The sequence below is a fragment of the Lichenostomus cassidix genome, chromosome 5 (assembly GCF_008360975.1).
Source record: "Lichenostomus cassidix isolate B80296 chromosome 5, HeHo_3.0, whole genome shotgun sequence".
Taxonomy (NCBI): Eukaryota; Metazoa; Chordata; class Aves; order Passeriformes; family Meliphagidae; genus Lichenostomus; species Lichenostomus cassidix.
In genome coordinates, this window is record NC_139486.1 from 31,424,658 (window position 1) to 31,442,453 (window position 17,796).

General features: G+C 36.6%; 2 protein-coding genes across 4 annotated transcripts in view; one reads left to right on the forward strand and one right to left on the reverse strand.

Moving 5' to 3' along the window:
• AVEN (apoptosis and caspase activation inhibitor) overlaps positions 1-17,796 on the reverse strand; it is an 85,974-nt gene that overhangs the window by 52,848 nt on the left and 15,330 nt on the right. The window contains exon 2 of the mRNA XM_085062063.1: positions 13,383-13,563. Within this exon, the coding sequence (XP_084918189.1) occupies positions 13,383-13,563 (181 nt within the window). The remainder of the gene's footprint in view (positions 1-13,382; positions 13,564-17,796) is intronic.
• The window catches only part of CHRM5 (cholinergic receptor muscarinic 5), a 52,496-nt gene that overhangs the window by 4,925 nt on the left and 29,775 nt on the right, over positions 1-17,796 (forward strand). The gene's annotated exons all lie outside the window — the stretch shown is intronic.

Consider the following 17,796-nt stretch of genomic DNA (forward strand, 5'->3'; position numbering starts at 1 on the left):
AGAATTACTCTGCCAGCCTCTAGCTATTTGCAGTTCAGGGATTTTTTGAGCCAGAGATAATGTCTTATTTATAACATAACCTTCAAAGTATTTTTCCAGTTGTTTTCAAACCTGCAAAAAAATTTCAGTTTCCACAAAATCCTGTGACAAATTTCCATATGTAATTATGAGTTACATCAAAAAATACCTTTGTTTTGAATTTGCTGCCAGATAGCTTCATTCAATACTTCCCACTTCTTGCACTAGCAGAGAAAATAGTAATGTCTTATAGTATTAATCCTCACATGGTTTCACAGACAGCTGTACCCTACACTTTTCATCTGTCTTTGGGGTTGAAGATCTCTATTTTACTCTACTCATACCATCCTTAGCCATGCCTTAGATGTAAATTCTTCCATACTGTTAGTCGTCCTGCTGGCCTTTGCTGTATCTTTTCAATACTACTGTTTCCTTGTGGAGCTTCTGGGATCCGAAGTGCAAAAAGTTACACAATGTGCCTGTGTTGCTGATTTATACAGTGACACCATGATGTGTTTTCTGTTTTGTTCTCTATTCTTTTCCCAATTTCTATGGTTCACTTGCTTTCAACTAGGAAGGAATAACAATCATCTCAGATGACCATAAATGTACAGGGGACTGTTTACACACACACAATGTACATCACTTAATCTTCATCTGCTCTGAATTTAATCTGTCATTTTTGTGGGTTTTTTTCTGCAACTCTCTGCAATCCTCAAGCTATATGGAATTAGGAGAGAAATAAGATACACACTTTTAAGAGTGAATGTAACAACACATCAGATCAATCCAAGAGCTCTAGGCAATTCTCCATCACTGAAATTCACAAAATCATAGAATGTTTGGGGTAGGAAAGGACCTCTGGAGATCATCTAGTGCAAACCCCCTGCTAAACAAGATTCACCTAAAGCAAGTTGCACAGGAATTGGTTCAGGAACATTTTGAGTATCTCCAGAGAAGGAGAATCCACAATCTCTCTGGGCATCTGTTCCAGTGCTCGGCCACCCTCAAAATAGTTTTTTCTCATATTCAGATGAAACTTCCTGTGTTTCAGTTTATCCCTGTTGCCCCTTGTCTTGTCACTGGACACCACTTGAAAAGAGTCTGGCGCCATCCTCTTGTCACCTGCCCTTCAGATGTTTGTATGCACTGATGAGGTCCCCTTTTAATTGTCTGTTCCTGAGGCTAAAGAGGCCCAACTCCCTCAGGCTTTCCTCATAACACATGCTCTCTTGTTGCCCTTCGCCGAACTCCTGTCTCTCTGTTACTGAGGAGCCCAGAACTGGACACAGCACTCCAGGTCAGGCCTCACCAGGGCTCAGCAGAGGAGCAGGATTACCTCCCTTGAACTGCTGGCCATGCTCTTCCTCATGCAGGTCAGGATCCCACTGGCCTTCCCAGCAGCACAGCACTGTGGGGTATTGGCCGCTCCTCCCAGTGTAGTACTCCCTCCATCCAGGTCATTGATCAGTAAGCTCAAAAAGACCTAGTACTGAGCCCAGAACCAGCTACAGGCCTCTAACTAGACCCTGTGCCACTGATCACAACCCTCCGAGCTCTGCCATTCAGCCAGTTCTCAATCCACCTCTCCATTCCCTTATCCAGCCTGCGTTTCCCGAGCTTAACTCTGAGGATGTTACGGGAGACGTGTCAGAAGCCCTGTCGAGGTGAAGGCAGATGTGTTTAAAGCAAGACTGACAACAGCTTTTGACAGTAGCTGTACTAGGAGATGTGTCCTAAGTCGAACACTAACAAGTCACAACTTGCTCTGATGACTGTTCATATTATTCAGAAAAGTTCACCCAATCACAAAGGGTTTCCGTGGCTTTGTAATCGATGAATTGTACTGGCTGTTCTGGGGTTAGCCTTTCATGTACACTTACATGCACAATTACAAACTAGAGACAACCTTCACCACTATCTTTCAAGTCAGTAAGGAATTTCAGAAAGGGAAAGTAACAACAGCAAGTTTCCCTTCCTCAAATTTGCCCCAAACTTTATTGAAACTCTTTTTTTTTCATTATGTTTGCTATTTCATGTGTTTTGTTAGTTAAAAAATGAAGGAATTATACTTGATGTTTCTTGGTAGTATTTTATGTAACATCTAAAAGCAAATAATAGAAAATATTATTTCATCTAACAATTAAAATTATATATGTTTTAAAAACATGTTGCCAGGAGAGGAAGAAATGGAATAATTTTTAAGTTTAGCAATGCCCAGCTGTTAGACGCAGAAAAATAGACTCTAGAAAAACACCTAAGGTGTCTTAAACACATATACATACTCTCCTTAATAGGCTGTTCAAGAATTCTTTTACCTAATGTAATGTAAATTAGAGTAATTATCTCTAATGCCATTATGTGGACGTCATCTCTTCCTGACTCGTATCGTAGGTGTATACTATCACTTGTCACCAAAATACAACTTGTCCATGTTATATTCTCCCTGGATTAATCTGCTGTGCTTTCTTTTCACTAATAAATGAATTCTAGTCACGAGGTTACACTGCCAGTGAGGTTGTTCAATGCTTCAGTTTTCAAAAATGCATTACAGCAGCTTTTTATCATGTATTATAGCTTGCTCAGTAAGTTATTTCTGTAACAGAACAAACTATTTCAATAGTCCTTTTGAATGAAATAATTTCAATTTATAACCAGTCTGGGAGAGTGACAGACTTCAGGAATAGTGCTCATATTATTTTATTCTAGATACTTATAATAAAACATTGCCTATAGCCTCTGTCACCACCATAAAACATTTACAATTGTGAGGTAAAATTATTACATCCCTCTGTAGCTTTTTTTTTTTAATAAAAAAAATAGTCCCCTAAGTTTTTTTTAATTCCTGCTAAAATTTAGACCATAAACACACTTTTCTCTTCTGAACAAGTTTGTAAAAACAGGTCTTTAATTCATAATCCCAGTTTTGCTTCCCAAATGGGTTCTACTGTTCACTTCTTCATGTTCCTATAGTCACTGCAGCAGTAGAAAATGGTAGTATGTTAAAATACTTAAAAGCAGGAAAATTTGCAATTAGAAACCCCCAAAAGAACTATTATAGGACTCTTCTGTTTATAAATGAACAGACAAAAGAAAATTATTAAAGTTCACATGAACAGATACAGATAAACTATTCTGAAATATAGGCACTAAACACAAATAATCACTAGGGTTTTTTTCTTAAACACAAAGATAACATGACCAAATCAAACACTTTAGAGACTTTAAAATGCTTTGACTCTAGTTAAATGTTACTTTATACAGAGATATTTATAAAGACCAATTATCTTTGACAATCTAAACTGTGCTTGTAAGGTAAAGGTATGAGATCTGATGCTTTCAGATCACATTGCTAGAAGTTAATTTAGTCATCCCATACTTGTAGGCAATTTTCCTCTAACAGACTGCATTATTCTTCCTGGAGATTTCTACTACTCCTTTTTTCTCTTCCTCCTCCTCTTTTTTTTATATTCAAATAGAACTCAGAGAAATAAAGTTGTCTGTGGGACAGAAAGAGGATATATAAAACCAAGAGTAAGTGAAAAATTAATAAGGCATTATGAAATTAAAAACAGAAGAGAGGTAAAAAAAAGACCAGACAGAACCATGTGGAGTTACAAAACAGAAAATTTAAAGCAAGAGAGGCTGTAGACTCTTATTTGCATCATAAAATGTACTTGTCAATATTCTAACTGCAAATGTACATTAAGATGAATCAGAAGGAGGCATCTTGATTTAATCCAATTTAACCCAATATACATGCATGTTACCACCCTTACTATTATCAATAGCAATTCTAGTATTTCACTGATTCTGCAAAATCTTTCCCTTCTCACCAGCTGTTCCATTTCATGTTCCTGCCAACTCTTTTGCACCATTCAAGTAGTCAAATCAGGCAACTAGATCCGTATCTGGTGATGGGCCAAATCCATAATATCACTGAAGTGTCTTCCAAACTCTTTTCTTCAGAAGAGGGGAGTTGATCATAATTTATTATCAAGGACAGAAGCAAAATATTAGGCAATTTCAAATTCTGTCATGCTGAACTCTATCTTTGAATGACTTTTGAAACCTTAAGTACAACTAGAAGAAAAAAAAAACCAATCAACACTAACAAGGCTCCATCATAAAGAAGTCAGGGGAAAAGTGCTGTTTTCCATTATAACCACTTTGGTATACTTCCTTGGGCATTGGAAAAGTGACAGTGAACACCGCAAAGAGAATATCTTTTCCTGAATAGTGTAAAATTGTATAGACTTGCTCTCTGTAACTATTAGTCTTACACCCCCAGCACTTTATTTACTCAGGAAAATCTAACTCAGATTACCTCCTATTACCAGTGAACTGTCAATTTATAACATTTGGCTTTCCAAAACCTCCATTCTGCCAGCATTTTCCCAGCAGAAGGTTTACCAAGTGTCTTGAATGAAAATTTCATTGCTATAAATATCTGCAATTATGGCCTCTAGCCTTTATGACACAAAAATCAACAGAATTATATCACAGTATTAAAGCATTCCCATCTTGAAATAGTTCTTCTACCTTGCCCCCTTTTATTTTCCAGCAAGCTGGCACACACTTTTAAGTGACACATTTTCTGTATATTGAAGCACATGCACATACTCAGTCAAAGAAACCCACATTATCACAGCCTGTTTCCAGTCAACAGTATAAAAAAGAGTAAAGAGTGTATGATCAGTTTCACAATCCAAATTATCTGCAGCATATTCAGAAGTACCACGCTTTATAAACTGAGACAATGAGTGCATACTGTCAAAGGAAGGTCATCTGATTCACATTCCCGCAAAGGTTGAAAATTAGTCAGCATCAAGGAAAATATAATTCTTCCCTACTTTACCCTATTCTGACCCCCAAACATAATTTTTATTAAAAGCAATTTTAGTTCACCATTTTACACAAGCAAAGGGTTTGGTTTGCAAGAAAGGACAGCAATGGGGTACAAGAATTCCCTTGAGGCTGAAATAGATAGTTAATACAACTCTTTCTTTGAAACTAACTTTGGCAAGGCTAAACATGCCTTTGGCAATCTTCAACAAAACTACCCAAATCTAGACAAAAAATAAGCTTTTTCAGAAAAAAAAAATTAAGTGCTCAAAAGAGCCATCTTCCTATGCAACACCCAGAAATGCCAAAGATGCCACTTCCGTGACAAGCTGAGAGTGAACAATAGGCAGGAGAACACAGAACAGATGAGGAACCGACAAGGTACAAAAATGTGAGGCAGGGGAAGGGTCAAGAGAAAGCCTAGACTACAAGCTGGATGTAGGAACCAGGAATTCTTGAACAATAGGAAGAGACCAAGGAAAGAAAAATGTCAAAATTAATAGATGTGACTCCAAAAGCATTAAAAGAAGAGCAGGATAAAGAGAGCCCAAGCCATCAGCACCAGATTTGAGGAGAAATTTCAGGACCACAGATGGAATAAGAAGGAGGAGCTGTAAATGAGATTAAGGAACAAACAGGCACTCCATACCATTTAGAACACTGTCTACTTCACAGCCCTTCTTTCACTCCAAAACCAACGCTTAGAAACAGCACTGCCCCTTGCAAACAAATTTCTGAGACTATTGCTAGAATAGGTCTCTCTGTCTCTTCTGATGGTAGTTCCCATGGTGTCTGATCACAACACTTCTTTGGAGCATGTATCAATAAACAAGGAAACATTCCTATCACAGTCATTTTGCTTGTTAACAGGTATTAGGAATAAATGTATACTTATTAGAAATAGAACAGCAAATAAAGTTGGTTTCTACAATTAAACCAATCTGCTACATCTGATAGTCTTATCATCTTTACCATAAACAAAAAATTCTAGTTTTACAGAACTTCATAGCATTTCTATTTCATTTCTTTCTCTAACATAAGTTGCTGAGAGATGGAACAAAAATATTACAATTAAAACAAACACAGCTCTTCCAAATCAATCAACATCTTTTAGTATTACCACAGAAGTGATATCTAATAATGTCATTATTGGAAAAGAACCAGTATTTTATCAGCAAGCAAAATATTGTCTCTGCTCTAAAAAGTTTACTGTCTAATTGACGTGATTTAACAGTGGTTCAGAATCAAAAGTGTAAAAAGGAAACTGAAAGGAAAAAAAAATAAAATCAATTAAAATAATATGCAGAAACAAGAAAAATCAAAAAATTCAAAAAAAATCAAAGTAGGGAATGGCACAAAATAAATAAAAAGTACTAAAAGTAAGAAAAAGTGAAAAAAAATGCAGTGACAATAACACGCTGAACTTTAAAAATGAATACTGGAATAAGAAATGTACAATCTGAGTTCCGAGTAATTCAATTTTGGTTAGGCAATTTCAGTGGCAGAAATGTCAGAGATGATGTGGCAGAAACAGAGATGACCATGACAAGACCTGGTCAGGCAGATCAGTTTTAGGGGCCTCATAAAAGCAAAGGACATTATTAAACAAAAGAAACAGTGAATCAGATGAGCGGACATTTTTATCTAGCTCTCAAGCCTACAAATTCAAGTAGTGGACAGGACAACAGCAAGACAGGAATAAGGACAATTTTTTCCACATTTAAGCTTACTGATTTGTGATTTCATAACCAAAACATACTTCAACACAATTCAGCAGAAATACTATCAATATATAGCAGCAGCAAAAGATTAAGACCCTGTGTTGGAGAAGGATATTGGTCAGAAAAGTTTAAGTCCAGAAATCTGGAACTTCACAAATAAATGACTGCACTCAAGATGTGAAAAATTAAAAGAATGGGGAAAAGCTCATCACATTGATTTTAATAGGAACAAAATTTAACCCCTTTACTCTGTGAATCTTACTCTATTCAATTCCAAATCATAAACAAGTTTCTCTGAAACACTGAAACCTTTCAAATTTTTCTTTTATTACTTACCAGTACTTTTGCAGTACTACCACTGACACATTTATAGCCACATAGTTCTAAGATATCAGAATGTTAAAATGAAGACATGTTATCCTACATTTATTTGCATTCAAATCATGGAGTCACATTATATTTCTACACTTCAATCATAGTTTTGGTTATATTTTAGATAAAACTTAGGAGAGGAAAAGGCACAGATATTAAAGCATATATAATGAGCAGAGACTACCTATTACGGGAAAACACATTTATCAAGAAAATGTAATTAATACTTAAAATCTGGCACTCCTTATTTTTAGTTCAGACAAAAAATAAGAAAAAAAAGACAGCTTGGCTTGTCTGATTAGAAAAAAAAGAGATGAATTTCTGTAATGCTATGAACAGTTCAGGAAGAAGCACTGAGCAGATGGAGAACCAGCTTCCACTGATGCCAAATCCTGTGATTTCACTGCAAATCTTTATTGTGGGAAGTTTTTTTCCTGTTTGTTTGGAGAAGAAAAGGAGTACAGGAGAGACTACATTTTTGTTGATTTCAGATACCTACAGGTACATAAGACAGAAATATCTCCTAGGTCTATTAACAAGTCCAAAGTTGCAGACTGCCCTGTTGCAAATAAAACATATGCTAGTGGAAATGAGACCATTTGGATGCAAAGCCTCCACAGATGGGAAATGTTATCTACCACAGGACCACTGAAAAGGAAATGCAAGTTCTGATGTGCTGAAATGGGCTAGAAGGAGAAGCAGGATAGGAGAGCATGTCATGGAAACTCAGAGAACATTTAGGGAATAAGTTGGTGAAAAACAGAGAACATGAAGAAAGATACAAGTAAAGAACATCCCATACCTATCTCAGGAGTGCATAAACTAGGAATATTCAAGTGACCTGTTACCAATCCTTAGTGCAACAGTGTAATCATCTTTCAAGACCATTAACCTGCCACCTGCATCTTAAAGCTGTTGATAAGTCATAAGTAACCAATACTGCCATGTTCTACACAGAGCTCATGTCCCTTGGGCAACAGCAAGAACATGAAGTTTTGCAGCCATTGAATTTCTGAACAAATAAGAAGTAGCTAAGTTGTCAAGCAAATCACCAATGAGTTAGGCATTTCTGTAAAGAAAATTGATTTTCAACTATTCTCTACAATTTTAAAACTCAAAGGATTCTTTTCTAGCACTCGAACCATGCTCTGCTATTGCCATTCTTTTTGCTTGAGCAGAATTACCATTAAAAAAAGAAAACTAATTTACTCTTCACTCAACCTTTTTTTTTCCCCCCAAATCTTTGTCAGTATATACTTAAGACTGAAAAGTTAAACCTACTTTTAGTGCAAGCCTTGCTCCAAAATTTTATCTGTTCACGTTTTCTAAGACAGCCAAAAGTCTTCTGGGTACTTCTGATTCTCCTGAATGTATTGACGATGCAAATGACAAAAATGCAGCAATGTATGGCAATAGACACATCAAAATTAAAAGAGACCCAAAAAAAAGTGGTTAAAAAAACCAAACAAGGGTTTAGGGAAGGGAATGTAACTGTTACCTCATAATTCTTATGCCTATTGTTCATTACTATTATGCTCCAGTGACTGTTCTTTTGATTTTTATTCCACATTTTTATTGTATTTAACTGCTAGGAACCTACAGAAATTACATGTATTATTATTAGAAATTATACATATTCTTACAATATCAAAACCATTCTGCCAGTTTTGTTTTAACTGCACAGCATGTCTCCATCTTAACCTTTAAGGCACTAGAATTATTCAGCCATAGCCTAAAAAGCCAAATGGGAAAAAATTAATGTCCAAATTTATATTTTTTCATTGTGATAATCATCATATTGTTGTCTTTTTCAGCCTAGAAATGAAACTCAAGATAATTTTAGTATAGGAGGTAATACAAAAATGGATCTTTATTGGAGCTCCAGGGGCAGTTACGGAAGCATGTCCACAAAAACCCACCCCCACAGGGGTGAATACAAATTTATAGGTTTTAGGAAATTAGCATAATTGATAAAAAGCACCAATTAGGAGGACAAGTGGTGATGCAATTCCCCCCAGGTCAAACCCCTTCTCTGGAGCCCCTGCCCCTTGGTATTAGCTGCACTTGTTTATGAAAATGTGTCTGGAATACCTTGTTCTCAACCTTGGTTCCCAGGAAGAACCAAGACAGAATAGGGGCTTTGTGCCCCCCAGGGCATGGAGTTCTGGAATGTGTTTGGTCTTTCTAGCCAGGGAAAAGGGTAGGGAAAAGTACTGGGAAGGTTACAAATAGATAAAAGAAAAAAGGAAAAAATCAGTCCAGCATCAATATCCTGCAATCCGCGTATAGTTATTGAGGCATGTAGGTTTGCAATTTTTGGCTGCTGTACTGCTAATGCTTACCACATTAAAGAAAAGTGATCAAGTACCTGGAGACATTTTGATCAGCCCTATAATGACATTTTAAAAATACACTTTTTAAACATAAAGATTTTATTCACAGCCAAAAATCTGATGAACAAGTTAAGTCTACTGAAGGTAACTTAACCCTCATCTGTCAAAAAATGAGGGCAGCTCTTCAAACATGGCAAGATTCTGCCAGCAAAGTAAGGTTATCCTATCACTTCCAGTTCTCTTGCTCTTTATGCTTCAACAGCATTTTTACTAAATTGATTCAAGACATATACCCTGAAGGCTTCACAATGGACTTCTATTTTACATCAGCTAGACATCAAAAGCAATACAGAAAAGTTTGCTTTAGTCAAGCTAATTACAAATAAATAAATTACAAAAGGGTAGAAAAAAGGGAAAGAAGCATATTTAAAAACTTAAGCTGAACCCAGGACATTTATTTTACACAGAAATATATGAAGCCCTAACTAAGAAGCTCTGTCAGGCCAGTGACATCAGTTGTTATCAAAGCCACCTGGCAGTTCTTACTTAAGACTATTTGCAGCTCCTTTTTTAACTATTCAATATGAAATTTTCCATGTCTAGTGTCTGCTTCATGTAGCTTTTCCTTATTCTCCTCTTACCACCACCTTGTAAAGGTACCTAGAGAATGGCTTGAACATTTTTCTACTGTGAAAGCACTTGAGAAACTGTAACCACTTATGTAATTCACAGCCCTGCATCAGTAACTTGAAGACAGATTGCACAATGATTTTGTATGAAAGAGGTACACTCTGTACACTCTGCTCATTTTGCAAAAAATCTGACCTGACTTAGCCAGGCTACAAGCTTCTAGAAATCAGAGTTTGTACCTAATTTTTGCAAGATTTGCTGAAGCTTAACAACCAATCACCACAGTAACATCCTCAGCGGCCTTCTACAGGTTATCTCAGCATGCAAGGCAACTTAAGTCAAGTTTCCTCTAACTTCCAGTTTTGAGTGAAGAGTCAGATTTTCCACTGTAGGAGAAGTCTGCATTTAAAAGGTTTTAGGTAAAACACTCAACACAAAGTGTTGCTTTTCCTATTTCTGCAGCTTTACCTATGCTGATATCCCTAACATAGCTGGAAACAATTGCCTGTTGCTTTATATTGCTGGATAACTTGAGTAGGATTTAGGGTACACTGACAGAGAATGTGGAGAGAAGATGGAAAAACCAGTTTGTAGTGGAGATCAGAACTGGAAACTTGAAAGAATAAACTGGGATTGACTAGAGAAGGAAAGAAACTAGGAGAAACACAACAAAATGTGGTAGTGAATTAAACCAAATGAGCAATGCCAAGCAGAACAACTAAGACTTGGGGATCACCAGGACTAGAAAGAATGAAGGACAGATATTCTGTCTCTGACAGAATCTGAAAGAGTTGGATTTTAGTAAATAAACGTGGAAGGGAGCTGGCTGGCAACAAAAGACAAAGAAGACCAACCAACAGGAATCAGAAACATAGACAGGAAGAAAAAACAACAGAAAGAAAGAAGGAAGAGTGAGAAGAATCAGTAGGCAGGCAAGGGCTGACAGCAGAGGAACAACACGCAGTCAAGAGACAGTCTGGAACTAGTCAGGCCTAAATATTTGATTGAAAAGACAGAATCAGTGCTGCACTAGAGATTGGCTTGAGGCAGGGAAAGCTGGAACTATAGGTGAAAACCTAAAAATCCAGTGTTTGTCTTCAGAAGCTATTGAAAGACATAAAATACCCTAAAGACTTTACATTCTCTGCAAGTATCTGCAAACTTCTTTCTCCTCCTCAGACTTGCACTTCCCCCTTCCTCTGCTACTGATAAAAATGTAGTTTAACAATGCATTACTTTCTTCCCTAATTCAAGGAACAATAATGTCTATGCATTAGATTTAAAAGCTCTAATCCTCCTAATTATTGACATGACACCCGTATCAGAGAATATCTCATTTTGCTATTTTTAGGTTGATTTTAAGTAAAGAATTACATATAGAAGCACTTCTACATGATATTAAACAAATAAGTATCAAGATGTTTTAATTCTTTGGATATCAGGAATGCCTCCATTTAACTTTGAATACTAGTATTAATTCTGTCTTTATTACATTATCCCAAATGACTTTTTCTATGCTATTTCATTCAATTAACAGCATATTTTCTGGGAATAAATCCAAGTTTTATCTAGAAGGATGACAGTCTCTTTAAGACTCTGCATTCAATATTATGGAACCTAAACATTACAAAGGAGATCAGGTTTTTCCAGAGTTCTTAAGTGGCTGTACTAATTACATTGTTGTGTTTTAAAAGTAAATCACAAGACTTTAAGATTTTCTAAGCTTTTAATTTTTAATTTTCCATTAATGAAAAATGGGAATTTAACTCCATTCACTCTCCTCTACTCCCTAACGGCTTGTTGCAATTAAATTGGATTCATTTTGCAACTTTAGAACACTAGACAGCAATATACTAACAACATCAATTATCAAATAAAGCAGATGCACAAGCTTCTTCTCAGACCACTGCAAATAAATATGACTATATTCTCAGTTATCACACATCAGCCAAAGCAACTAAAGAACAAAGAACCCTGCTAACACATGCTGCTTTTTCATGTGACTCCAAGAAATCTACATTATTGTTTAGATGGCACTTTTTTCTTCCTCCAAAAGAAAGTAGTTTATTCCATTGCTGTTTCTAATTGACTTATTTAATTGTAGAGAACAGTCACAATACAGACTAATATAAAGCACTCTCTAAATCAAAGATTTAGAATTAATAAACAGTATGAATATATGAATACTACTTCCCAATATTTTAATTTGAGGCATTAAGAGAATCTAAAGAGTAAAATAAATGGGGAGGTAATAACTGTGTTGAAGTATAACTCATGACAAATACAAATTAGCAGAGCTAAATACTATTTTGTTATATCCTCAGTTCAAAAGTACTATTCTTCAGAACATTATTTAAAGACTTTCTGAAGGCTAACTGCAGAGATATTGAAGTTATTAAAAAACTGAAGAATGGAGATGTGGCAGCTCAGGATAGGTCTTTTGATTTAAAAAGTTTTGAATTACTATATCTACATTGCTCCCCAGACTCTGTTACCTACACAGTTCTGGTGAAGTCCATACTATGCGCCTTGACTCCAGCACTGTTTGCCATGCAACACAACATTCAATACACATTTCATGATCCTGTGATTAAAACCTGACAGCTTAGTCCTAACTTTGCAATGTTCATGTGAAACAGAACTTCAGAAATTGGTTCTTGCACAAATAAAGGAAGCTCTGGTCTTTGTTTCTTTACTGTAGCTAACTTCTAACTTACCCCACCAAGCTGAGACTGAAAAATCCAATTATTTAGCTCTGAGAGATTGCTGAATTTCCAAGATACTACAAAAATAACACCTTGTTTGCAGCTTTTTACTTAATGGTATTCCAACACAATGGTACATCAAGACTGTACTGTTTTTAGTGTAACCACCCTGTACTAATCATGTATGGCTAAAAAAGGCCAGGATCTAGTACAGACTTGTCCTTCCACCTTCTCCTTTATTATCTCCTCTAAACAGAGGAAAACAACTTATCTTTGTTTTCAAGGAGAGTAACACTTGCTACCCATTCACACATCTCTACAGCGCTACAAATCTCTGTTGAAATAAACAACAGCAAGCAGCTGCCTGGCTGTTTGCTGTGTTTAGTCATACCAGCAACTTTCTTTATTTCCTGGAAGGCAACCCAATGACCAAGATCAGCAAAAAGTTCATTGTCAGCAAGAATAAGCTGTTACTGGATGCTGCGCACATTCAGACCTGTCTTTTCACAAGGGGGCTCTAAATGCAGCAGCCAGCAGCCCTCTTTTACTCTCCAGCTATCCCAGATTAGTGCAGCCTGTATGCTATGAGGCTGCACCCATGGAGACTTTCAGCACTTAATACATAAATGGCAGGCTTGCTGAGGCAAATAGGAATGTTATTCTAGGGTGCCGTTTCATCATCAAAGGACAACAGCCAGAAAAGCAGCCACGTCTCAAAATGCAAAACTAAAAAACCCTACAGATTGGAAAATGCTTACCTGCTGAGCTAAGCAAAACACTGAAGTCTGTTCCTCTCTGTGACTCTCCACATTCACTCTGTCCCTCTTTTTCTGTATCCTCATAGCGGCTCCAGTTGGAAAATACCTTTCTTCTTGAATAGCATTTCACTTCTTCCTTCTCTTCTTCATGTCGTGATTCAGTATCATCATCCTCCTCTACCTGTGACATTTAAATAGACAGCTAAGCCATTGCAACTTAATAGCATTTTGTTCTGTATTTAAACAAACATTCATACAAAAAACTCCAACCACAGAAATAAAACCAAGAGAGACAAATCCACCTGGATCCCCACCAACATTTTCAGTGGAACTCTCTTTTTGTGAACTGCATGTAATTCATCAATAGTGTAACTAAATGCACCTAGTGAAGCATCAGCTCTTACAGGGGTGAAGCAGTGACACCTGATGCAAATTCCACTACTTTCCCTCCTATTCTGAAAATTCATAATCAATAGCTCCCTTCATAAAACTGAGAGCAATGGATAGGGAGTGGAGCTAAGAGTTGAAACCAAGTATCTCGTCTAAGTGCTGCAGTGATAAAGATGGTAACTGAAAAAAAAAGACATTTGTAGAGCAGAATAGGAATAGATAAATTCTGCAGAAAAACATTTTGAAAATGATGATTTATGTACGAATTTCCTTTACAACTAACTACAGAGCCTTAAATCAAGTAATATGGAATAAATAATCAAATAAATTTCCTTCATGAAAGCTATTTTATGGAAATAGACATGAAGAAGTTAAATAGACTGCTAGCAGTCAATCTACTAATCTTAACCTCTTAAAAAGTCCTAAGGTCAAAAGGAGAACTCATTGAGGAGTCAACTTAAGATACAAGCAAATTAGACATTTGCCGCAAGTACTGAATAGCTCTGGAAAACTCTCCCTTGTCTTGAATTCTCTATATATGCAGCTCTCCCAGAGCTTGGGGTTTAGGTGGAAAGACCGTTGCTTCACAAACAGAAAGATTTGCTTCCTGGAGGAAGGAGCACTCAACAGGCAAGAGATTAAATCTGTCACAATTACACAAACACACTCCCAGGTGTCAAACAGCTGACAAGAAGGAAAATATTCTGTGCATTCTCACTGGTTCTGTGCAATTTTTAGGTAAATTTTCTTCTTTGTATTCATCAGGTAAATACACTAAAATGGTTGTTGTAGGTAAACGGTTGTGTGAGCAAGTGGATGAAGTGACAACTACATCACTGGAAACCAGGGCAGAACTACAATTTCCACACAAAAAAAGGCCAAATCCACTTACACCAGATAAAAAGAAACTTATTTTTTCTCTTTTCTTATCCTGTGAAATGAATGATTTGCTATAATGCACCAACCTAGTGAAATTCAGTGTCCAAAGTAACTTGGAGCTGATATGATTCACAAGTCAAAGCAAGAATAATGCTACCAAGATAGATCAGTTTTGTACTTTATTTTTAAGAAAAGGCCAGAATCATCTCAAGCAACTATGCTATTATAGATAATTAATTATTATAGACCTGTTTGAAGAATTCAGCCCTTTCAGCTGTAAACATAAAAAACCTGAGAGTACCACTTTCTTAGTTCAACAAGCTTCCAGTAAACTAATATGGATAAAAATGTTTTCTCTTAAACCAGGCTAATTTCTTTTTCACATTCTGTTATTAGCTATGCTATACAGTGCACCTCAAGGAAATTTCACTTCTTAGAAGTAAAACAGTTAACTTCAAGAAATAAACCACAAATTCTCAGGGGCGTTTACAGCAGTTGTGCAGCCTGGCACCCCAAGTACTATCCTGAGGCTTACTGTTAAAACAAGTAAACTTCAAACACAAACCTGCTTCCATTTCCAATAAATATTTAATGGAAAATCTTACATGATGCACCACCAAGCTACGAGATAAAACTGCAAATAATCACAATTGAATAGTCAACATTCAATCAACTTAAAGATGCATTAAAATTGTCAGGCACATTCAAAAACTCTGATCAGTGAAACTTCAGAAGACAGTTTGTTTCTACCATCTCACATGAGACAGCTACCAAGTAACAAGCTCAGAAACACAGAAACATGCACCTTAATTACCTCCCTCTTAGCTACCTATTCAGCTACACCATATGCTACTAACATTGTCACTACACCTTACTGAGAATTAGTCTTCCTCAGTACAGAGCAAACACCTGTCCTATGTGTAATGAAATACCGTAACTTCGTCCTTGCCACATCGTCAAATAACAAAAGATACAAGCTGAAACAAATTCTAAAAGCCAACTCAAATATAACCTTTTAAAAAGTATTACTTACATAAGGAGAAAAACTTAGGTCTTTAAATAGTATTGAACTACATCTACATGTTATTGCTCAGTATTCTAACACAGGATACCACAGGAGGTGTAACATCTATCTGCTGTGCCTCTGTTTCAGATAGTAGTATATGCATCACCATTTGTACATTTCATTGAAATTTTCAAAGTGGGAAAAGAGTGCCAAAACCCAGCTGAACCAGGAAAACCAGGAAGCCTTCAGAATATTTTGCATATCAGAAGGAAAAAAAAAAAAAAAAAGGCACAATATTCTGCCTAAACGCAAAGGCACTCGACAGTGAAAGGGCCACGCTCCCCTGCAGAAGGAACTTGCACAGTTTGTGGTCTTCTTCTGCAGAGCAATGCATTGAGAGCCTGTGACTGCACTCTTCTTGTAAAGGAAAGCAAAGTGCATATCACAAATGACCACAATCTACACTATGACACAGCAGAAGAATTCTTTAGAACAGTAATTTTACATACATCCCAGGGTTGGGACAGTATGGTATTGAGAAAATACAAGAAAGTGGGCTTTTTGTTTGACTTTTCTTACAGATGAGAACACGTTGATGCACGTGGTTCAGGAATGAAGGTGTTTAAATGGAGTAAACATTGTTCTGAACAAGTAATTTCCCCTGGGGTCATCCTTCTGCACTTCCCCGGAGCCCAGAGTGGTTTGGACTAATCCAAGGCTGAAGTACACAATGGAGAAAGTGCAACAGTGACCTCTTGCATCCTGCTTCAATTACTCAACCGCTCTTCACTCTGAGTGCAATCAGTCCTAGCATGTTAAGCACACGTGTCCAAGCACTCAAGAATTGTTGAGCACGCAGCCCTTTAAAAAAACAAAACTAAAAGTGTATTAAAAGTCAGAGCTTCCATTAAGACTTTCTAAAACAGTATTTATTACCCTTAGGAAGCCACAGCAGCTAAACCCTATATTTCTTCCTGTTCAATTCTGGTAGCACTATATGAAAAATTTGAAACACCTCATCTTTGTCAGTACTTAGAATATCCTACAACAACAGAAACATCAGATGTTCAGCTTACCTTTCTTTGGGCCAACTGCTGTTCTCCATTAAGTAGGTATCATGCATTATTATATTTCCATTCTTATTTATGTTGTAGCACTTCTCCCAATTTCTTCCCAAGAATGTCACTTTACAGTATGTATGAAAACATAGTTTGAGCTTTTTTGTTAATCTCTTAGAAAGAGCATAGCTATTTGTCTTCTTCACTTCCTTCCCAAATTATCTTTAGAAACTCTTCTAAATTATATTGATCAAGTGCTACTTTTCCCCTTTGTTATTTAACTTCTGTATTATTATCTTGAATATTACACCTATAACACATTCACATTTCCTTAATCTTTTCCATTCTTTACTAGGGACACTTACCTACAATACCCCAGACATCACATATATCCACTCAGAGTCACAATAAGTAGTAAGTCACTATCATAAAGGGGCACCTGCAAGTTCCTGGACAGTCATAACCACTGTCTACTCCTTATATTTGCTGCTCTCACAACAGGCAACAGCACACACCAATTCCTTGAATAAACTTCTGTCTTGATTCCCTCTTCTCTGGCTGGAAACTGCTGTACAGCTGTGGTCAAGTGCAAGGCCATTCAAGCTCATCCAAATGTCTCAATCCCATTTTCTCTTCCCATCAGGGAAAAAGGCTAGCAAGACAAAATGAAAATATTCTGTGGGTTGAATCTGATCTAGACTATCAGCTGCATGATGAATGGGCACGTATCTTTTTTCTCATTTACATTTAAAATACTAAGGTGTCTGCGTAGAGACCATTTAACTTTGGCAGCATCTGTTAAGGCCAAATTGTCACAGACGGAACTTCTAAGCCAAAGGGTCAAAAAACATATCTAATAAGCAACAAAGTCGTTCATGATCTCTATACTTTAAATTGTTTCACAGAATAGAAGTACGTATATGGAGGCTTGTATGCATATAAGTAAGGCAGCTTGGCTACTATTGACTTCTGAGTGGTTCCTCTGAGCAGACCTAAGTGGAAATGTTAAAGACCGTTACTCTTTAATGTTAGAGACAATTCCTCTTTAATGACATAATTGATTTTGGAAAGACATACTTGC